The sequence below is a fragment of the Panthera tigris genome, chromosome C1, assembly GCF_018350195.1.
Source record: "Panthera tigris isolate Pti1 chromosome C1, P.tigris_Pti1_mat1.1, whole genome shotgun sequence".
Classification (NCBI taxonomy): domain Eukaryota; kingdom Metazoa; phylum Chordata; class Mammalia; order Carnivora; family Felidae; genus Panthera; species Panthera tigris.
In genome coordinates, this window is record NC_056667.1 from 91,575,862 (window position 1) to 91,600,207 (window position 24,346).

Genomic DNA, 24,346 nt, shown 5'->3' on the forward strand with positions numbered 1-24,346 from the left:
AACCTAAGTGTATGGAAACAACAATCAGTGCATGAATGGATAAAAAAATTGTGGTATATATATAATGGAGTATTATTCAGCTGTAAAAGAGAATGAAATCTGGCTGTGACAACACTGATGGACCTCGAGGGCATTATGCTAAGTGTAATAAGTAAGACAAAGACCAATACTGTATGATCTCTCTTATGTGTGGAATTTAAAACACACATAAGCTTACAGATACAGAAAATAGATTGGGGGTTGCAAGAGGCAGGGTATGGGGGTGGGAGAAAGGGATGAACTGTTGTGTTCTATTTACATAAATTGAATAAAAATTTTAAAAAATAATCTCAACTTCCTGTTAGAATTAAGAGAACCTTTAAAAGTGTCCTGAAATAATTCCTGGCACATAGCAGGAACTTGATAAAATAAATTGTACTTTGACTTGTATACCTATTCTAAAGAAAAGCTTACTCAGAAGCCAGCATTTAATAATTATGGCTATGGGAAAAATCCTAATTGGTCTCACTGGCTCTATTATCTCCTCTTTCAATGGTTTCTTCTGTTGTCAAAGTTGCCTTCCTGTACCAGAGCATGTCAGCATCACATATAATTCAAAGCTCTCCATGACCCGTCACCAACCTATAGCAGTAGCCTTATATTTCACTGTATCTTCCTATTCACCACACATTTCCAAATGACCAGGCTACTTGTGATTTCCCTAATGCTCCACAAACCCTCTCCCACAACCCCACCACCATTTCCACGTTACCACTCAAGCTATCTCATCGATTTGGAATGCTTTGTAAAAGTCTATCTACACAATTATCACCATTACTTGCTGTTCACACACCCTCCTGGACTTCAGATGAGATTTGCCTTCCTCCCCTCTGGTGATCTGTGGTTTTAGTTAGCTAAAGTTTCATAAGCCTCTCCTCTCTCCCACTCCTCAACCACTCTTCCTTGTTCACAAGCTCCTACCTCTTCCCACCTTAACTGGGATAGGTCTGAGTAAAACAGTCCTCTCTTTGTTCTCATTCTACATCAATCTTCTCATGATTTATTTGGTTTCCCAGGTACCCTGATACCAGGAGACTGTGCCCAGGAGAAGGGATGAAAGTATTCTGGTCAGTGGAAAGTATAAAGTCCACTACACACTGATACTTTTGCATTGTGATACCTCTAGATCTCGTGAGTAATTTTAATTAATCTATCACCAAGGAACTGATCACCTTGATGAAATTAATAAAGTCAAATTTTGGAATCAGCAAGGCCAGGTCTCCAAGCCTGGATCAGTCATTCTAGTGAGGCAGTTCTTCATTCGAAGCTTGTTGTGGCCAACCGGCCCCTTGCCACACTCTCATTCAGTTTCAGCAGGGAACAGGATTCGTTGTTCCATAAAAGCAAGGAGAAGTATTCAGGATTTTCCAGGGTTGACTCAATCAACTCATAAGCTAAAATAAGAATTGCTTCAACAAGTATGAAATAATGGATCCAATCTTTAAAATTCTTCCTCTCAAATGTTTTTCAACCAGAAGGTAAAAAGAAAATTTGTCCAATGGCAACCGGTTCTCAATACTGACCTCCTTATAACAGCTGAAAATATCAAGAATAAAAATGAATGAAGAGTGTTTGTATTTACAAATAAAATAGCTGGAGAAGTAAGAAATATGTTGTTGTGTTATTATTATTCCATCTACCATCTGATAGAAGGAACTATGAAGGAATTAGGAAACCAATGTTCCATTTTGGCTTAAAAAAGAGAAATAAACCATGATCATTTGCTGCAACATTAATTCTAAATGCAGTGATTTTTGTTAAAGTGTATAAAATATTTTCAAGTTCAGATTTGCAAACAATTGTTTAAATAGAAAAAGGTTAACACAAGCTTCTACCAAATGTAGAACATATAAACATATAAATGTTAAAACCAAATACCATGGTATGTATACCTAAACCCAATAAAAACAAGTTTAAAGTTAGGATTCAATGGAGAGTAGTAGAAAACACAAATAGATTTCTGTGGATATTGAGGATTTTAAGTTATTAAAGAACTTTACCAAAATGATTATTTAATTTATAGATTTTATAATAAAAAAATGTTTTAACAATTATTTGGTATATGTTTCCTTTTAGAAAAGGACAGATTTCTCTTTACCACCCAGGTATTATCGTACAATTAAGTGATTTTGGTTATGACAATAATTTGACATTTCACTTTTAAATTAATCCCATATGTTGTGTCACTTTTTCATAAGCTGCACAGCTGATGATTACTGCAGGAAGCACCTTTATGATGTTTGGGGTGAGACCCCTGAAAAATCCCTTTTTTCCTTCATTGTTATGTATCTCTTGAATGAGGTGAATCATAGAAGTTGTTGTTCCTTTTTCCTCCAGTGCTATAAATCGAAAAAAAATCAGTGTAATTCAATATTTAGTCTTTATACATTAAGATAGTCCAATGATTAATGAGAATTTACAGAAGCTAAAATTACTCTAGAATTTACACAAGCTAAAATATAACTCTCTCCCTACCTCTAGAATAGTCTTGTGCTATCCAGTACAGTAGACCCCAGAAACGTGTGTCTATTTAAACTTAAATTAATTAAAATTAATTAAAACTAAAAATCCAGTTTCTTAGTTGCATTAGCAATATTTCAAGTGCCTGACTAGTGGCTTTCATACTGGACAACACAGAGATAAAATATTTCTATCACTGCAGAAAATTCTTTTGGGCAGCACTTGAATGTCTTTCATAAGGGACCTCAACAAAGCATTTGGAATTGGGTATGACACAGTTTGATAGGGCAATGGATGGGTGATTGGATGGATAAAGAGATTCCCCACCTGGATTGCAATCTAAATTAAATCTGAAAATCTTACCAACAAGAGGAGAAAACAAATGTAAAAGAATATCACTTGCCACATGACTCCTTAAATAATTTACTGAGGAATATAAAAATAGAATTAGATAAGGTTTCTTTTTCTTTTTGTAAAGTGATAAAGGTATTTTCTTAAAATCTAAATTGCTAACATTTCACTTGAGAGGAAAAAACCAGACAACCTCCCTTCCACCCAATCTCTCCTTGCTAAGGGGATTATAATGTAAATGCAATTCCACAAATGTATTAAGTTCCTGATGCAGAATAAAACAATGATAGCAGAACTAGGGGAAAATTGCATGTTTGCATTGAGTAACTGTTGACTTAATTTGAAGAAAAAAATGTTTTCTATTGTTAGACACGGTACTTCCTAATTACAAACTCCTTAAGGAGATCACCGGTAACTAAAAGAAATGTGGGAAGTCCCAAACAGAACTTTGGAGAATAAATAAAATCTAAAATTGACAAAGTCTCTACAATAAAAGAATAAATTCAAGACATGTGCCTTAAAAATCAGAGTCTGCTTTTGATTTATCAATTCTTCAGTTTTTCTGCTTTTGAAATCAGAAACAATAAACAGGAGCAATAAAGGCATTTTAATTTCTACTCATTTAAAACAACCTCATTTTTTAAAACTGTTTTTAACTTAGTTTTTATTATTACCTCATTAAAGTTATCTTAAATCACTTTTTAACTTATTACTCCATTAAAAAAAAAAAAACTCACCTTGAACTTGCATGCGAGTTCTGACAAGGTTCAGAGGGAAGCTGGCTATTTGACCACAAGTGTGAGACAGTGCACTACATCCCAGCAAAATTATTATCCCAGGGTCTACAGAATTTGTTGCATAATGTTCTAGCCAATAATTCTTCAAAAGCTGACAGAGAAGAGAGTAGTAAATATCCTTTAACCATTATGCAAGACTAAGTAGAAAAAAGTGTGCTGCTTGCTCAATTTCAATAAACATACTGGGTAGCTTCTCTTCTATAATGTTTAAGTTCATTTATTTATTTTGAGATAGAGAGAGATCATGTGTGAGAGGGGAAGAAAGAGAGTGAGAGAGAGAGAATCCCAAGCAGGCTCCAAACTATCAGCATAGAGTCCCATGCAGGGGTAAAACTCACAAAACATGAGGTCATGACCTGAGCTGAAATCAAGAGTTAGACGCTTAAACAACGGAGCCACCCAGGAGCCCCTTGAGTGGCTTCTTGATTTGAGAATTACACTGAGCATTTTCACTTAAACCCTTCAGAAACTTGACAAGTCAATACTGTCATCTCCATTTTATAAATTGTATAAATGAAGAACTAATTCAGAGAAACTAAGTTATCAAGTCACAACGCTGATAAATGAGAGGCAACCTTAATCACTTGGTTTTAGTAACTGTTCTTTCCAAAGTCTTTACAAAAGATCGTTCCTACTCCTTGTATAGAGGAGGCTATCCCTACTGTCCTATCATGGACAGGGCATACTGATGTTTTCAAATAAATGTATTCACACAACCTCAGTTTGAGTTTTCCTATGTTCTGTGTCTCTCTGCATGTGTTTTGCTTATTTTGTTTGTTTTGTTTTGTCTAATTGCTTTGGTTTGTACTGACATTCAAAGACCCAAGCAAAATTCTGAAGATTCTCAGAGGGATTAACAGAATAATGTAGAGAAGACTGCATAATCCACTCTAGGCTAACAAAACCACATTTTCTGAACTTTTAAGAAAGATTCATTTTTCCAAATTTGCTTTTCCTTGAATAAAAGTTATTTTAAAATGGTGGGTTTTACTTTATTTTTTTTTAATGTTTATTTATTTTTGAGAGAGACGGAGACAGAATGTGAGTGGGTTGGGGCAGAGAGGAAGGCACAGAATCTGAAGCAGGCTCCAGGCTCTGAGCTGTCAGCTCAGAGGCTGACGCAGGGCTTGAACTCACAAGCTGTGAGATCATGACCTGAGCTGAAGTCGGACGCTCAACTGACTGAGCCACACAGGTGCCCCTAAAAACAGTGGGTTTTAAATATCACTAAGTGCTTTTAGAACTGTTCATTTATTAAAGGATACAGCTTTACCATTATACTGAGGCAACTATTATGAAATGTATAATTTGATGCTTCTGACAAAAATACATTTCAAAATGTCTTTACTCAGTGCATTTATTAGTCATGCAACAATAAAAAGAGAAATATGCAATGTCAATCTGGCAAGAAAACAAAAGATATTGAACTATAAAAATAAAAGAATGGAGGGAGCCCAACATAAACAGGAGCAATAAAGGCATTTTAATAAGACGCAAGACAACAAAGAAGAAAAGAAATACATGCTATCGTATTCAATACTTTAAGCTTCTATAAAAGGTATGTACATTTTTTTAATTGCTAAACAAAATTGGCTATCTTTTGTATGATGGTGGTACCACCTGCCAAAAATACCACTGGACCCATGGCTACAGAGCTGTCCTTCCTGCACTGAGAATGAATTGAAGTTCTGCTAGTCACTTACTCTCACCTGGTTCTTAAGACCAAATGGTATATATTGTTAAGAGAGTCTATCTAAAACACATGTGTGGTCATAAAAATGAAATGATTGGTTGGAAGGGGAATAACCTGGAACCCTACCTGATCAGCAAGCACTACACTATTAGGATATTTGGCCTGTCTCCATGCTGTCTGCCCCCCCCCCCCCCCCGCTGCCCCCCCTGGAGCCCCCTATTACTCCTTCCCTCGATTCTCATTTTCATAATGGGGCAGTAACATCTCAGCTTTCTCAATTTTACATCAGATTCTTCTAGAGAGTAAAAAACCTAAACCCTAGGCCTCCCCCCAGAATAGTTAAATCAGAAGATCTTAGATGTAGCCCAAGAATCTTATTTTTTAAAGAGGTGATTCTGATATGCATCTAGAGTTGAGAACCAATATTTTATCAGCATTTAGGTCTATAATTATTATCACTGAAACCAAATTAACAAAGAAATACCAAACAAAAAGTTATTATTAGAATACAAGACAACTAATATATAAAATGAAAAGCAAGCCAAATAAAAGCATTCAATTCAACCAAACTTCTATCAGAAGCTATTCCATGTAAAGTCATTTATAATCTGATTTTTAGAATGAAGACTATTATTATACCAAATTTTCAAATCTAACACATAATGTCATAGTAATGAGAATAAATTCACCTCATAAACAGCCAAATCTATGCCTGCATAAGGTAGAATACCTAGAAAGTTAGGAATATAACCTTTGAAAAAGGTTCTCACACCTTCTTGTTTCAGAAGCTTCTTGCCACAATCAATAACCCCAGAATACTGTCCAGTTTCACCAAGAATCATTCTGGTCTTTAGAACCTAAATGTGAATAATATTATAAAAATATATTATATTCACTCAACTCATCTAGAAATTCAATAAATTGTATTATATTACAATTTTTACTATCATAGAAATACAAAAAGAAAGCAATTTTAAATAATGATTTTAACCTCTCCCTAATTGACTATTTTTTTAATGTTTATTTATTTTTGATACAGAGAGACAGAGAGAGTGCATAAGTGGGGGAGGTGCAGAGAGACAGGGAGACAGAATCCCAAGCAGGCTCTGTGCTTATCTGCACAGAGCCCCATACAGGGTTTGAACTCATGAGTCATGAGATCATGACCTGAGCCAAAACCAAGAGTTGGATGTTTAACCAAATGAGCCACCCAGGTGCCCCAGCTATTTTTTTTAAATATTTATTTATTTACTTAAGAGAGGCAGGAAGGGCAGAGAGAGGGAGAGTGAGAGAGAATCCCAAGTAGGTTCCATGCTGTCCACACCGTCTGCTCAGAAACCTCACAAACCATGAGATCACAAACCATGAGATCTCACAAACCATGAGATCATGACCAAATCTGAAATAGAGTCAGATGCTTAATGGACTGAGCAACCCAGCCACTCCCTCTCTAACTGACTTTTAATTATAAACAGTTGACACAGTACAGAGTTTTTAAAAATCATTTAAATAGGAAAATACAATTAATCACTGTGGTTTTGATGGATAACATCTGTCCAAACTTCTTTAATGTGCTGTAAGGTAACATATTCTAAAACAAACTCATTTGAGGTAACATTATTGCTTCAAAATAAAGCAACTGTAGACAAATTCCAAGTTTAACAAAAGTAAATGGTCATGTTAAAGTGAAGAACCAATATGGAAAAAAATTTTTTGTGTGTATATTTAAAATATATACTCTAAGAACTCTTGTAACAGTGAAGTGTATTAACTATAATTATTAGATATGACAGGCTCATTTTGTGCCCATAAAGTAATAACATAACAGGAGCTATAGGGGCAATAGTAGGCTTCAGTAGTCTGTCTGTGATCAACATTCCTATGCAGTTCTCCTTATAGAACATTTCTGTTTTCTTAAATTCCATTAATTTTTTTTTTAATTTTTTTTTCCAACGTTTTTTTATTTATTTTTGGGACAGAGAGAGACAAAGCATGAACGGGGGAGGGGCAGAGATAGAGGGAGACACAGAATCGGAAACAGGCTCCAGGCTCCGAGCCATCAGCCCAGAGCCTGACGCGGGGCTCGAACTCACGGACCGCGAGATCGTGACCTGGCTGAAGTCGGACGCTTAACCGACTGCGCCACCCAGGCGCCCCAAATTCCATTAATTTAATATAAGGAGCTCCATATATACTTAGAGAAATGGCTCTCCAAAACAGCCAAGACAAAAAACAGCATAAACTTTTTCTTGATTGGGCAAATTGTGTTATCTTGTTGGAGCTGCCTCTGAGCCATGAGTTAGAAGGCTTTGCTTGAAGAAGTTCTCTGAAGGAGGCACACTTTGGATAATCCCATTCTTAAAACTCTCTGCCCTCTCCAGGGCAGTGAACTCTCCTTTCTTACCCAAGTAAATCTTTTCTGTCTGCTTCACTGGTAGGTTTTTTTCCCCACTCACTCCCTAAATTAAGGTCTTCTCCAAAGTTTTCTTCTCAGTGTAAAAAAAAAGTAAAGAAAAGAAAAAAGCACCACACACTACTTTTTTCTAAGTAATCTCATGGTTTTAACTAGCACTTCTTTGCAGATGACACATCAAGACTTGAAATCTCTCAAGTCTCGGTATCACATTTGCAACTGCCCGCTGAAAATCATAACCTGGTTGTCCAACAAAAACTCAAATATGTGCAAACCTGAACTCATCATCTCTCACCACCTGGGCCACTTCTACCACTCTCAAACTCCATTAGAGGTGTAACTCAGATGTAACTCTCCTAAACACTTAAGCACAGAACCCGGACAGAGCTTCACCTTCTTCCTTTCCCTCTCTCCTTCCTGCCACATCTTGCACTGTCGGTTCTTGTGACAACTCTAAAAGGACTCAGTTTCCTCCAGTCAATGTCATACTCCAAGTCTTTACCATCACTCCCCAAATGATGGCAGTATCTTGTTTATCGTCATCTCACGTTTCCCTCACTCTAGAAAACTTTACCAAGATTATATTTCAGCTTCCAAAGTCTTAAATGGCTTCTTATTTTTTAAGAAATTAAAATTATATTTCTTACATTGCATTCAAGAGCCTTTCTGATCTGCCTCCAACCCATTATCCATGGTATTATCCAGTGTCCAGTCCAAACCTAAAAATCTGCTCCTTTGCCTCCATTCCTTTAAGTCATTATTTCCACCTAAAATGCTCTTCCTCATTATCTCTAAATGTCCAAAATTTAAGCCAAACTCACATATTCTATTTATGTCTTTCATGAAATCACTAACTGGAAATCATTTCTCCCCCGCTAAATTTCCATAGTACTTCATATTGATCTCTCTTCTAGAATTCAAATTTTCTATTATGGATCATTGTTATTGATGTACATTTTTATCTCCTCTTCTAGACTGACCAAATGACCAAATCATGATTATTGATGCACATTTTTATCTCCTCTTATAGACTGACCAAAATGCCTCTCTGGCTTATCTCTGGATCTAAAAAAATGCCTTAAACTTAGTGACTATGCAATACAAATTTGACATGATTAATGATTGATTCTATCAATCAAGCAAGCAATCAATGAAATTTTTTTCTTCTTGATACATGTATGTATCTTCTTGATAGGTCTACAACACTACCTTGATCCTAAATAAACAAAAGAAAACATTTACTAGGTCCGACTAACACTCACTAGTGTGAGATTTAAATCCTGTAGCTAGAAAGCTGTTTATTGTACAAAATCCTGATCTGGGATTCATTTACTTTAAAAAGTTATAATTTGCACTGAAAACATTACTTTACTTACAGTTTTATAATAATACATACCTCCATGGGGTAAATACAGGTCTGGGCAGTTGCACCAGCCAATGAGCCAGATACAAATCTCTCAGTAATTCCTACTTTAGCATCATCAAAACTAAGCCATTTTTTATACTGTATAAATAAAAGCATTGAAATATATAATATTACTGAAATGGAATATATATATATATATATATCCATATATTGTTTCTAAGTTTATAATGTTAATTAGTAATATAAAATTATTTGAAAAAGTATTCCAGACACCTAACATTAGCATCTAGAGAAATACTTGATTTTAATTTTTACGCAATTAGTTGTCTAAAATAATAAGTAAGACTTCTATTTGGCCTCCTTTTTCCTTTTTCTTCCCCACAGAATGAGTTAGCAACATTAAATCACATAAGCATATTAATGAATGTACTATTTCATAAAGGGCATGCAAATGACAAAAAGGGACAGAAATTGCATCTGTTATCTCTTTTTAGCCCCATGTCTTAGATATGCAAGGTACTTAATATTGCTTGGTTACTGGATAATCAAGAACAGTAACTTATTGTGAGAGGCTCCTTTTGTTACAAGGAACAATGGTTTACTCTGGTTAGCTTAAACAGCAGGGAGGTTATTGCAATAACACATGTGGAAATAAGGAAAACAATAGCGTAAAGGTCAGGCTTCGCAGGAAGTAAAGTAAGTCAAGTTTCATGGAGACTGAAACTAAACTCATTTAGGATCCAAGACAGCCTTAGCAAACTGATTATCTTGTCACCTGTTAGGTAAGATGTCTTCCTGTTTGCTTTTCCTAGAGGTCTATCATCAATATAATTCAACTAACTCTGGTTCTCAAATCAGTAACTCCCCATCAGAAAGTGTGATTGATTCAGTGAAGGCAGAGACTGCTACATGTTCCCAGCACCTAGCACCCACCACCTTCTTCTTCCTTTTAGTAGCACAGCTGACTCAGTTGCCAACTACATTTCCCTCTTCTTTCTTGCAATTAGGTTGTGTGGCTAAGTGGCTAATTTTAGCCAAAGAGATATGAGGAGAAGCTGAGTGTGCAAACTCTGACATCTTCTTCAAGTTGCCTGTCCTGGACACCTCTTTCCTCCACCTCAGGAATGGCAAAGACGGAAGCAACCTCTGAAGCTAGGCACTGAAGATGGCAGAGATGTGCTGTTAGCTATGGACCACTTGCCTCTATCTCATTTAAGTTGTTGTGTTTTGGAATCTGTTTGTTAAAACAGCTTAGAATGAACCCCAACAAGAACGGAAATTGGTCACTAGATGTAGGGTACTACCATAACTAAAACCTAAAATATGTGGCACTGGCTTTATTGTTAGGACACAGATATTACAGTCTAAGCAGATGAGGATCTTTCTAATGCTTTGTGGAAATGCTTGATAAAGCGTCTGCTGTGATAATGTGGGAGGCAGATGGTGTGCTTTTTGAGCCTGAAGTTCTAGGAAAACTGATTGTAAAATCTCAGAATATTGGTCAGTGTTGCATGTTCCTTGCTGCTTTTGGCACAATCTATAAGATATGAGGTAATGTATCTCTCTGCTTTTCTGCTCTCCAAAGCCAGTTTGCAAGCAGAAATGGAAGGGAACGGAGCTCTGCTATGGGAGTTTTCTGAGCCTGGCTTTGTATTCAAGAATGGTGGGTTTCCAAGTTGGAAAGGCCACCTGCTTCTGTACCCCAACAGAAGGAAATAAGATTGTCCTAAAGCACTTGCCTATCTGAAAAAAATCATATTAGGGGCTCTGTCATTTGATTTCAGTTTATTGTTTCAGTTCACATCAACATAGCCTACTATAAAAATGAGAGAGAAGGGGAATGACTAAGCACAGGAGCTAGAAAATAAAATATCAGAGAAGAGATTTTTGGATGTGGTTATGCTATGTGGTATTGACTGGAAACAAACAAAGAAGAAGTCTAAGAAACTTCTGAAACAATTGTATACTAGAAAACCCACAGCAAAGCCTACAAGACCCTATGTTCCATTGATCTCTAAAGCAATTCTCAGGCCCCCAAATGTAAGCAGGCAGACACCTGGCCGTGGCAGACACTTCCAGAGCTCTGCATCACATTTGGACAGTTCTGTACAGACTCACAGACTCACTTCACTGACAGAACACCATCAAAAACAAAAGCCTTTCATCTCTCTGTTTTGCTGCCTCAGGGCCTTCTCTGAAGCTGTAGGAGACTGTCCAGCCCAGAAGTCTGGGGAAGTTAAAGTCATAAGAGCAATCCTCATATAGTATGGGATATAAACTGGCAGATAAATAGCTCAGCTCTCTTCTTTCAGGCAGATAATTCTGAGAACCATTCTGTATACTTCCTAGAAGTTCCCTCAGAATCAAGCCCCTACTTCCTGTAGCTGAAACCTCATTTATGTACCCTTATATTGGCTTTTCTTCCTTCCATGTCTCACTGTCCCTGCTTCTTCACAAATAAGCTAGCTGTACCCAGACTCTGTTTGAGGGGAGCGGGGGAACCCAAATTAAAACAGTTGGTATTACTTCAAAAGTGGCCCTATGCACCAATTGAAAGCCAGAAATTGTCAGAGTAGATCAAAAAAACAAGACCCAACTATATGTTATCTATAAGAAATCCACTTTAAATATAAAGACACATACAAATTAAATGTGAATGGAGAAAAATATACCATGCTGACACCAACCAAAAGAAAGTGGGGTAACTATATTAATTTCAGACAGACCAGACTTCAGACCAAGGAAAGTTACCAGGGATAAAGAAGGGCATTACATAATAATAAAGGGGTTAATTATCTAAGAAGACAAAACAATCTTTAACACGTATGTGCCTTACAACAGAGCATCAAACTACATGAGGCCAAAACTAATTGAAGTGCAAAGAGTAGTAGATGAATCCACTATCATAGCTGGAGATTTCAATATCCTTTATTAGAAATGGGCAGATCCAGCAAAAAAAAAAAAAAAAAATCAGTAATGACATAACTGAACTCAACACCACCATCAATCAACTGTATATAACTGACATCCAGATTGTTTCATCCAAGAATAGCAGAGTACACATTTTTCTCAAGCTCACATGGAACATTCACCAATAAAGACCACATTCTGGGCCATCACACACACCTTAACAAATTTAAAAGAATGGGGATGCCTGGATGGCTCAGTTGGTTAAGCATCCGGTTAAGCGTCCAACTTCAGCTTAGGTCATGATCTCACAGCTTCTGAGTTCAAGCCCCCATGGGTCTCTGTGCTGACAGTTCAGAGCCTGGAGCCTGCTTCGGATTCTATGTCTCCCTCTCCCACCTGAGATCTGTCTCTCTCTGTCTCTCTCTCTCAAAACTAAATAAACATTAAAAACAAAAAGTTTAAAGAATGGAAAGCATACAATGGCTGCTCCGAGACCACAGTGGAATAAAGTTAGAAATCAGTAACAGAAAAACTATTTTTAAAATATCTACCAAATTTACCAAAATATGTGGAGATTTAAAAACACACTTCTAAATAACACACAAGCCGAAAAGGAAACCTCAGGAGGAATTTTAAAGTATTTTGAACCAAATGAAAATAAAAACACAATTTATCAAAAGGAGTTGGAAGCAGTACTTAGAGGGAAATTTATAGCATTAAATACATATATTAAAAAAGAACAAAGACCTAAAAATCAATAATCTAAGTTTCCACCTTAGAAAACTAGAAAAAGAAGAGAAAATTAAATCCAAAGTAAGCAGAAGAAAATATGTAATAAGAATTAGAACAGAAAGCAATGAAATTGAAAATAGGAAATCAATAGAGAAAATTAATAAAATCAAAAGCTGGTTCTTTGAAAAGTGGTCCTAGAAAGTAGACATAGAGAGTGGATCACTCACCAGTTACTGGACAATTATGGGATCTTGGTTGGTAAATGGGATGATGATAATCTACGGTAAGCTATGGCATTACAATTACTAAGATTCATAGTCATGGTGGGTTGGGATGAGATATTCATAGGCAGCAAAGCATTATATTATGCAGTTGCCCTAATACTTGAACAGCACGGGGAAAATTACAAGATTGTAGAGGTGGCTGGCTCTAATTCACTGTCTTAGAAACTTTGTTTTTTGGGGTTTTTGTTTGTTTTTTCTTATTTTCTTTTTCCTGCCAAGATTTTATTTAAATTCAAGTTAGCTAACATATAGTGTGGTATTATTTTCAGGTGTAGAGTTTAGTGATTCATCATGTCTTAGATCCTTTTTTTTTAAATTATTTATTTTTAAGAGAGAGACAGAGACAGAGTGCGAGTGTGAGAGGGGCAGAGAGAGAGGGCGACACAGAATCCAACACAGAGCCTGATACGGTGCTCAAACCCACAAACCATGAGATCATGACCTGAGCTGAAGTTGGACGCTTAACCGACTGAGCCACCCAGGCACCCCATGTCTTAGATACTTTGAAGGCAGATAATGTCAAGGTTAGATCAGCTGATTATCACCTTAAATCATATTATGAACACCGTAAGGCCTTCATATAAGCATTTAAAGAGAGCCTCATGGATAACTACAAATCAGGCCCAGGATATAAATGTAAAGGTAACAGTTACTAAGGAAACCATGTAGAGTCTCAAAAGGTCTCCTATGGTAAAGTGAAGACCCTCGCTGGGGAGGAGTAAGACCCTGACACATGGGATGGGGACATTTGGATGTATATGCCTAGAAAATGTAGTCTCTAGCACCCTCCAATTTGGCAAAAAGTTGCCTCCTTCCTAATCCTAGAGCAGAGCTTCTCCTCTTTGTCCAGAGGCAATGTAAAGGCCTCAAAAAGGCAGATACCTAACAAGAGGATGTTTGCTTTTCCCACAATCTGTCCCACCTATGACTGCCTCTTACTGCCTCTCAACCAATAACTTATATAGGATCAGTCCTCAGACAGACCAAAGACCTGGCTACTATGGGCTGGAAGGAACCAAGGGAATGGTGTGAGAGTGGATCACAAGAGTACTGACCGGGGGGATATGAGAGGTGGGATGTAATGCTGGATAGAGAAGACTTTACTGATGTGGAACACTCTCTCATGACACAGAACTCCTAAAGCCGGTTGGAATATGCTACTGGGACTGCTCTTTAAAGCTTGGACACAACTACAGCTGGCAGCAAATGAGATAGAGATGTTAAAGTCTTGACAGATTGTTGAGGAAGGGGTCAGCAGACTCAGGAAGGTAGAAATATTACAATGAATTTTATCATGCCTGGAGAACCTACCAGTAGACTATGTTTCTAAGAGAAGAAGGGAGTCCTTGTTGAAAGACCCAAAGATGACTGTCTCAGGGTTGACAGCAGGGGACTATAGCTGCCATAGATTCCTCTGACAGATCTACAGAAGGTAAACAGAAAACCTTCGGGAAAGGATTCACCTTTCTAGATGTCATTAAGAATTTTCATGATTCATGGGAAGAGGTCAAAATATCAATTAATCAATTAATAAGAGTTTGGAAGAAGGGGCTCCAGACTTCAGTGGAGGAAGTAACTGCAGATGTGATGGAAACAGCAAGAAAACTAGAATCAGAAGTGGAGCCTGAAGATGGGACTGAACTGCTGTAATTTCATTATAAAACTTTCACAGATAAAGTTTCTTCTGATAGAAGAACAAAAAAAGTGTTTCCTTGCAATGGAATCTACTCCTGGTGAAGATGCTGTGAAGTCTGGTAAAATGACAACAAAGGATTTAGATTATTATATAAAGTTAGTTGATAAAACAGTGGCAAGTTTGACAGGATTGACTCTAATTTCGAAAAAAGTTCTACTGTGGGTAAAATGCTAATAAACAGCATCACATGCTACATAGAAAATGTTTATGAAAAGAAGAGTTCATCAATGGGGCAAACTTCATTGCTGTCTTATTTCAAGAAATTGCCACAGCCACCCCAACCTTCAGCAACCACCACCCTAATCAGTTAGCAACCATACCCATGAAAGCAAGACCTTCCATTTGCAAAAAGATTAGAACTCACTAAAAGTTCAGATGATGCTTATAAAGTACTTTTACTTAGAGTAAATACATAGTTGGTTTTTTTTTTGTTTTTTTTGATTTTTGTTTTAGATACAATGCTATTGCACACTAAATAGACCACATAACTTTCATATGCACTGGGAAACCAAAAACATATTTGACTCCCTTTATTGCAGTGATCCAGAACCAAACCCACAATATCTTCAAAGTATCATTTACACAATGATATCTACTGCTTGTGCACATTCCAGTTTTCTCTCTCATGAAAGTTTAAATTTTTTAATTAAATTTAAAACCTGATCTTTATCATAAAATTCCACAAGAAGTAACATTTTACCTGTTCATAGGCCCCAATCTTGAGTGTTGTCTCAGGTGCAATTTTAAAAACATTTACACCATTCCCCCGCCAAAGAGAATGAATTCCTCCTTCTTTTACCATCTGCTCAAACCCACCAATCAATCTCAGTCTCCTTGACTTTAAACTATGAACCTAGAAATGAACAGGAAATTTATTTTTTAATTTATTTTGTTGGTAATATGACAATGATGTTATTATTGCTAATAAAATAATGATATATAAATATAAATATCTATGATATTCAACACCATTTTCATTTTTGTTTGGAGACATATAAAATTGATATATTAATTCTTTTGTTTTACCAAATACATACTTTAATCTCATATATCAAAGAAAAGAAGAACTTAAAGAAAACAGGAATGACTTACCAGAAAATTTTTACACACACAAAATGTGTTGCTGTTAATATATCACAAGATTATTAAAAAGTACACTGAAATATGCACTGAAAAAGGAATGGATGAGAATATGTCAAACTTTCAAAAGTGGATACTTCTGGGTAGCAAGGTATTGTGGGATGAACTGCGTCCCCCTAAAATTTATATGTTGAAGTCCTAATGCCTATTACCTCAGAATGTGACCTTATTTGAAGACAGGGTCTTTATACAGATAATAAAATTAAAGTAAGGTCTTAAAGTGGGCTCTAAAATCTAATATGATTAGTATCCTTATAAAATGAGGAAATTTGAACACAGAAATATGTAGAGAGGGAAGACAATGTGAAGAGACACAGAGAAAAGACCGTCATCTCCAAGCCAAGGAGAAAGGCCTGGAACAGATCCTTTCCTCAGTGCCCTCAGAAGGTGCCAACACCTTGATCTCAGATTTCTAGCCTCCAAAACTGTGAGACAATAAAATTTGGTTGTGTAAGCCAGTCAGTATGTGATATTTTGTTACAGCATCCCTGGCAAACTAATATACAAGGATTACAGGTCATTTTAATGTCCCCCTTTATACTTTTCTTTATTTTCCCATTTTCCTAATGTTTTATTTTATAATAAGAAAAATGTTATTTTTAAGAGAGTGAAAACTAAAACAGTAAAATACCCTCCTGGCTATGATATAAGAGAATAATAATGGGAGAGCAGGGTGAAATGGGTATTCTCACCTCCTATGGGAAGAAGTCTGGAAAAGAATTTAACACTAAGCACGTGCACCCACACAGCTTTTTAAATGTTCAAATCATTACTTAATTTCTAGGAACTATTTCTAAATAAATAATCCTAAATATGATAAAAATATTCATAAATAATGATGTTAATAATTATGAACTATTATGAATTATAATTTTAAAAGAATTTTAAAACCACCTACATGTCCAAGAATAGAAAAAAAAAACAAAAATAATAGGACATATCCACTTGAAATAATACAGTCATTAAAACCTGTATTTGAAGAATACACAAATATTTGAAATATTTGAAGAATATCTGAAATAACATGAAAACATGCTCACATTATCCTGTTCATTACAAGAACAAAAAACAGTATATAAATTATTCATATATACTGCTACTTAGTAAGAGGCATTCCTGCTATAGATGCAGAAGAGCTGGAGAAAGAAAGTGCAAATATGTTTAGGGTTGCATTGTGGATACAGATCTGAGTGTTCTCAACTTGGTTATTGTAAAAAAAATGGGAGAAGGATATTCCTAGGCTGCTACTACTGTGCCTCATCACCTAGCACCCATAAGAGGTAGCAGGATCTGCAAACTTTTCATTCTGTCTGTAGAAGATGATGTCCCCCAACATGTTGTCAGAAAGCCCCTGAACAAAGAAGGCATGAAACCCAGGACCCAAGTGCCTGAGATTCAGCATCTCATTGTTCCACGTGTCCTGCAACACAAATGATGGCTCTGAAGAGATAGCATACTAAGAAAAATAAGGAAGAGGCCATAGAATATGGTAAACATTTGGCAAGAGAAGGAAGGAAGCCAAAGGAAAATAGCAGGAATAGATTGTCAGGAGATGGGAGCTATCCCCTATGAGAGCTCCCAACGTGTACATCTGAGTCTGTCAGAAATAAGATTTTCTAAGAGTAACAAGTAAGATCAGCCATCAACCAAAAAACACTATTCATAATCCATTACCAAATGTCACCAATGTTACCAAAAAAAACAAAAGACAAAACAACATCCAGTATGTAAGTTTAATTACAAATTTAAACTCACTAGACTGTGAATTATAAATTTTTATATCCTTGCAAAGAAAGTATTCTGCAAATATTAAATTTGAATTATGATAGTTAACAGACTAAACTATGCACTATTTTAAAACTATCATTGATAATCCTTACTCGGTAAAATAAAAATAATTTGACATTACCTCTAGTGAAGTATCAGCCACTAGTAAACTTTAAGTAACTTATTTTCCAGTTCTTAGAAATATGCTTAACACTTCATTAGTAGAATACAACTGTGTTATTATGTAGGTGCTAGAGTCTAAAGATAACCAATAAATAAGACTAGTGGTGTCTTATCACTTCTTTGGTAGATTTAGTTATATTTCTGGGGAAAAAAAAACCTCTAACAGAGTGTTCTATTATTATTTCCAATAAAAACTAATTCAAATAGCACACAAGCATCTGTAAGAAAATTAAGAAATCTTTTAATATTGAAGTAAGAAAATTTACATTTTCAGAAAAAGTAAAACTTTAATGGGAAATAGGATGAAATGTGTCAAAATATTTCCTTTTGAAAATTAAGGAGGGTTTTTCAAGTTATGTTAATGATTAAGGGGTAACGTGTGCAATCTACCTGCATCATGACTTTCAAGCGGTCAAAAGGTGCCGTGCATGTCCTTGCAACTGCCCCGGCTATACCTGCTGCCACCAAACGCCTCCACCAATCTCCAGAACGCTTCTCTTGCTCAGTAAATTCATCTGGAATAGATATACTCTCCCCTATGTCAATTATCTGATACGATATAAATATGAATTACATAATAAGGAAAAGTATAACCACTTGATAAATTAAAAAGATAACTTTTTACAAAGACCAAAAACCCAAAGATTTTTTTTTCATATCTCACCGCCTGTTAATGAAGACTGACAATTTTCTCAGCACTTGTACTAGACCAAATGATTTTTAATAATACATTCACATATAGGTTTAAAATCTGTAAAATCAATTACCATTAGAGTTATTAATTTTAAATTATCAACCTATTTAATCTCTTCCATGAAAAATGTAAATAATCAGTGCAGTGACCACGTCCTAGTCACACACCACAGTGCCTGCCACACAATAGGTAAGGAATAAATGCTTAATTAAGTTTCTTTACTTTATTTAAAATTCTCTCAAATTCCACTGTGTACTTACCTAAGTCAGAATTCAAGAGCAGCATTTTATATGCTTTAATTTCTTTATTACTGACATCAATTCTTTCCTCAAATGACAATTTTCTTTTTAAAAATCTGAACTCTGACAAGTTTTGCATTTCACTTTCTTTTCAGTAATCATACATGCTTTTGCTAAGCTTGTCCGTTTTTGCTAAATGTTGAGGCAGTGTGACTCTCTGGAAAGAGCATCACACTGGACTCAGGGGATCTAGGTTCCATTACTTGTCAATCATGGTGGACAAGTCACTTCTCTGGTTCTTAGTTTTCCCACCTTCAGTTTATTCATTCATTGAATGCCCCCTTTCCAAACACCATTCCACCTCAAAACCATTGTACTTGATCTCCCCTCTACCTAGAACAATCCTCCTTCACTCTTTCCATGAATTCTTCTCTAACACTTAGCACAATTTTAATTAGTTCATTTCTATCTATTGGTTGCTTCCTCCTTTAGAAATTAATCCTGATAAGAGCTGCAAACTAGTCTTTCTTGCTCACTGTTGTCAACCTTGCACCTTGGTCTATGGAGATAAGTGTGCTCAGTAAATAGGTGTTAAATTAATAAATTAACATGCCACGTGCTGGGCTGTGTATTCATAATATTATGGTTCAAAAGTTACTTTCTTCCCTCTGGGAGTTTATAGTATAATGAGAAAAATAGGAAAGGAAACAAGCAATTATAACACAGAGGAATAAGTACAATAATAAGGGTAGCAAAAAAAAAAATGTCTTAAGAACATAATACAGGGGTGCCTGGGTGGCTCAGTCAGTTAAGTGTCCAACTTCAGCTTAGGTCATGATCTCACAGTTTGTGGGTTTAAGCCCTATGTTGGGCTCTGTGCTGACAGCTCAGAGCCTGAAGCCTGCTTCAGATTCTGTGTCTCCCTCTCTGTCTGCCACTCCCCTGCTCACACACACTCTCTCTCTCTCAAAATAAATAAATAAACATTAAAAAAAATAACATAATATAGAGACACTGAATGGAGTATAGAATTTTTTTTGGCAGGGGGGAGAGATGAGTGGAACTGTCAGGGAACATTTTCCACACAAAGTGACTTAGAAGTAGCAAAGCAATATGAATCCAGGTATTCTGACCTCAAAGGTTAACTTCTTGTCTATCACACTCTACTATCTCCCTATAGAAGTAGGCATTAACCTAGGGAATGTTCTAGGCAAAGGAAATAATTTCTTCAAAGATACTGCATATTCTAAGAACTGCAAGACTGTATAAAGGGATGGAAGGAGGATAAAGAAAAGCTCAAGACCTCAGAATAATGTTGACATTTCTGGCTTGGGCAACTAGGAAGTTAATGACACCATTCAGCGAAATGGAAAAAGAAGGTCTAGGGAACAGATGATGTTGTGTTTATGTTTGAGGTGTCTCAATTGATGTCCAATGAATGCTTGTACATGCAGAAGGAAGGTATGCTCTAGATGGAAGAGTAAGTGGGACTGCCTAGGAAAGAAAATGTACAGAATGAGACGTAAAGAAAGCTTAAAATAGAATATAGAAGAAAACATATAAGAAACAAACTGTGGAAGAAGATCCTCAAGAGATATGGAAAAGTAACGATAGAGAAGTGGGAAGAAAACCAGGAGAATGCAGTGTCAAGGAAGCCAGCTGAAGAGAACATTTAAAAAGAGAGAGTGGTAAGATCTAGAAAATATACATTGAACTAACATTTGGGAGACTGGCTTAGTAAAATAATTTTTATAAAGTGCTAAAAGCAAAGCCAGTTAGTTGAGAAGTAAATGGAAAGTATAGCCATGAAGACTGTAAAAAAGATAAGGTAGCTAGAGGGAACATCAGTAGGATTATACTTTTTTTAAATGATACTGACTTAAATATGTTAAATGTTTAAATGCAGGATATTTAAATACAAAAAATAAAGGAGATAAGGAAGAGAATAAGGCCTCTGAATGGGTCAAAGATTAAATCAAAGGGGAAATCAAAACAATATCTTGAGACAAATGAAAATGGAAACACAACATACCAAAACTTATGGCATGCAACAGAAGCAGTTCTTAGAGGGAAGTTCATAGTGATACAGGCCTACCTCAAGAAACAGGAAAAACCTCAATGTAAATTTATACCTTAAGGAACTAGAAAAAGAAAAACAAACTAAGAAAAAGTTATAAGAAGGAAAGAAATAATAAAGACCATAGCAGAAATGAAGGAAATAGAGACCAAAAACAAAGCAAAAAAAAAAAAAAAAAATCACCAAAACTAACAGCTGGTTATTTTGAAAAGATAAACAAAATTGGGAAACCTTTAGCTAAACTAAAAAAAGAGAGAAAACCCAAATAAAATCAGAAGCAAAAGAGGAGATAATATAAAGGATACCACAGAAATACAATGGGTCGTAAGACACTACTCTGCACAATTATACACCTATAAATTGCATAATCTAGCAGAAATGGATGAATCTCTAGGTACATACAATGTACCACACACGACTGAATCATGAAGAAAAAGAAAATGTAAACAGACCAATGAGAAAGCAGACTGAATCAGTAATCAAAAATCTCCCAACAAATAAAAGCCCATGATCAGATGGTATCCCTAGTGAATTCTACGAACATTTAAAGAAAAATTATTACCAATCATTTTCAAACTCTACTAAAAATCTGAAGAGTATAGAACCTTCCAAACTAATTTTTACAATACCAGCATTACCCTGATACCAAAGCCAGACAAGGACACTACAAAAAAAGAACACTATAGGCCAATATTCCTGATGAATATAAATTCAAAAATCTCAACAAAATATTAGCAAATAAAATTCAATAGCACATTAAAAGGATCATGATAAATGGGATTTATTTCTGGGATGCAAAGATGGTTCAACATACACAAATCAAAAAATGTGACATCACATTAATAGAATTAGGGATAAAAATCATATGATCATATCAATAGATGCAGAAAAAGCATTTCACAAAATTCAACATCCTTTCATGATTAAAAAAAACTATCAAAAAATTGGGTAGAGAATGAATATAACTCAACATATTAAAGGCCATATATGACAAGCCCACAGCTAACATAATACTTGATGGTTAAAGGTTGAAAGCTTTTCCTTGAAGATCAGGAACAAGACAATGTTGACCATTCTTCCCACCAATCCTATTCAACACAGTACTAAAAGTTCTAGCTATAGCAGTTGAGCAAGAAAGAGGAAAAAAAGGCATCCAAATCAGAAAGACAGAAGTATAATTGTCTCTGCTGCAAATGACATGATCTTATATATAGAAAATCCCAAAGACTCCACAAAAAAACCTGTTAATCAATGAAATCAGTAAAATTGCAAGATACAAAATTAATATATAAAAATCAGCTGCATTTCTATACATTAACAATAAAATATATGAAAAAGAAATACAGAAAACAAACTCATTCATAATAGCATCAAAAACAATAAAATACTTAGGAACAAATTTAACCAAGGAAGTAAGAGACCTACAGATTGAGGACTAGATGACATTGATGAAATAAAATGAAAATGTGGGGCGCCCAGGTGGCTCAGTGGGTTAAGTGGACGACTTCGGCTCAGGTCATGATCTTGTGGTTTGTCAGTTAGAGCCCCACATCAGGCTCTGTACTGACAGCTCAAAGCCTGAAGCCTGCTTCCAATTCTGTGTCTCCCTCTCTCTCTGCCCCTCCCCTGTTCACGCTCTGTCAATAATAAATAAACATTAAAAAATTTTAAAAAACAAATTGAATATGACACAAATATATGGAAAGATATACCATGCTCATGGTTTGGAAGAACTAATATTGTTAAATGTCCATATACCCAAAGCCATCTATAGATTCAACACAATCCCTATCAAAATTCCAATTGCATTCTTCACAGAATAGAAAAAAAATCCTAGAACGCATATGGAAACACAAACTCCAAATAGCCAAAGCAATCCTGAAAGAGAACAAAGCTAGAGGCATCATACTCTTTGGTTTCAAGCAATACTACAAAGCTCATAATGAAAATGTATGCTACTGGCAGAAAAAGAGACACATAAACCAATGAAACAGAATTGAGAGCCCAGAAATAAATCCTTACATATAAATTCATATTTGACAAAGAAGCCAAGAATATTCAATGGGCAAGATAGCCTCTTCAAAGAATGGTGTTGGCAAAACTGGATAATCACATGCAGCAAAATGAAATTGGACCCCTACCTTAAACCACTCAGAAAAATGAACTCAAAATGGATTAAAAACTTAAAATGAGACCTCAAACTATAAAACTCCTTAAAGCAGACAAGGAAAAATCTTCTTGACATGGGTACCATCAAGGACCTTTTGGATATGACACCAAGAGTATAAGTAACAAAAGCAAAAATTAATTAGTGGGTCTACATCAAACTTCAAAGTTTCTACACAGTAAAAGAAACAATCATATATCTTATTTAGGGTTAATATCCAAAATATATAAGGGACTCATACAACTCAATAACAAACAATCTAATGAAAACAAATGAGCAAAAGAACAAAACAGACATTTCTCAAAAAAAAAAAAAAAGACCTATAAATGGCCAATGTGTATATGAAAAGATGGTCTACATCAGGGAAACACAAATCAAAATCACAATATTACCTCACACTTGTTAAAATGGCTACTACCTACAAAACAAGAGACAAGTGTCGGTGAGGATGTAGACAGAAGGGAACCTTTTCTGCAATGTCGGTGGGAATTTAATTGGTGCAGCCACTATGGAAATCAGTATGAGGCTCCTCAAAATATTAAAGACAGAACTATCATATAATCCAGAAATTCCACTTCTTGGTATAAAGCCAAAGAAAATGAAATCAGGATCTCAAAAAGATATCTGTACCTCCATGTTCATTGCAGCATTATTCACAATGGTGAAGTTACGTAAACAACCTAAGTGTAAGATGTGATATATATACATATACACAATAGATTATTACTCAGCCACTAGAAAGGAGAAAATCCTGCTATTTGCAACAATATAGATGGACTTTGAGGGCATTATGCTAAATATGAAATAAGTCAGATAGAGAAAGGCAAATACTGTATGGTCTCACTCATATACAGAATCTAAAAAAAGCCAAATTCATATAAACAGACAGTAGAATGGTGGTTGTTAGGGGCTGGGGAATTAGGGAAATGAGAAGACGTTGGTCAAAGGACAAAACCACCAGTTATTAGGTGAACAAATTCTGTGGGGATCTAATTACAGCATGGTGCTTATAGTTAATACTGTATTATATACTTGCAAGTTGCTATGAGTGTTCTCACTGCAAAAAAGAAATGATAATTATGTGAGGTAACAGAAGTGCTAACTAACTAACCCTACTGTGGCAGTCATTTCACAATACATAAGTGTATCAAATATTATGTGGTACACCCTAACTTACACAATGTCATATATCAATTATATCTCAACAAATCTTATAAGGATATAAATAGATAATTCATAGAAAAAGAACACGTGAATCTCTAGTATTTCTATGAAGAGATGTTTAAAATGGACTAAAATCAAAGAAGTGCACATTAAAAGAAGATACCACTTTGTACC

At 35.5% G+C, this 24,346-nt stretch overlaps 1 protein-coding gene across 6 annotated transcripts in view; it reads right to left on the minus strand.

The window, feature by feature from the left end:
• Positions 1–1,155: 1,155 nt before the first annotated feature.
• The window catches only part of LOC102957998 (calcium-binding mitochondrial carrier protein SCaMC-1-like), a 50,313-nt gene continuing 27,122 nt past the window's right edge, over positions 1,156–24,346 (minus strand). For 2 of the 6 annotated variants that reach the window (XM_007090057.2, XM_042996534.1), the window contains exons 5-10: positions 18,222–18,380; positions 15,442–15,594; positions 9,150–9,257; positions 6,030–6,197; positions 3,588–3,738; positions 2,076–2,378 (exon numbers count right to left, since the gene is read on the minus strand). In XM_007090057.2, coding sequence (XP_007090119.2) covers positions 2,200–2,378; positions 3,588–3,738; positions 6,030–6,197; positions 9,150–9,257; positions 15,442–15,594; positions 18,222–18,380 — 918 coding nt within the window. In that variant the 3' untranslated portion in view covers positions 2,076–2,199. Of the gene's footprint in view, positions 1,576–2,075; positions 2,379–3,587; positions 3,739–6,029; positions 6,198–9,149; positions 9,258–15,441; positions 15,595–18,221; positions 18,381–24,346 lie in introns of those variants that run through there. The other 4 variants (XM_042996531.1, XM_042996533.1, XM_042996532.1 and 1 more) reach the window with 4 other exon arrangements.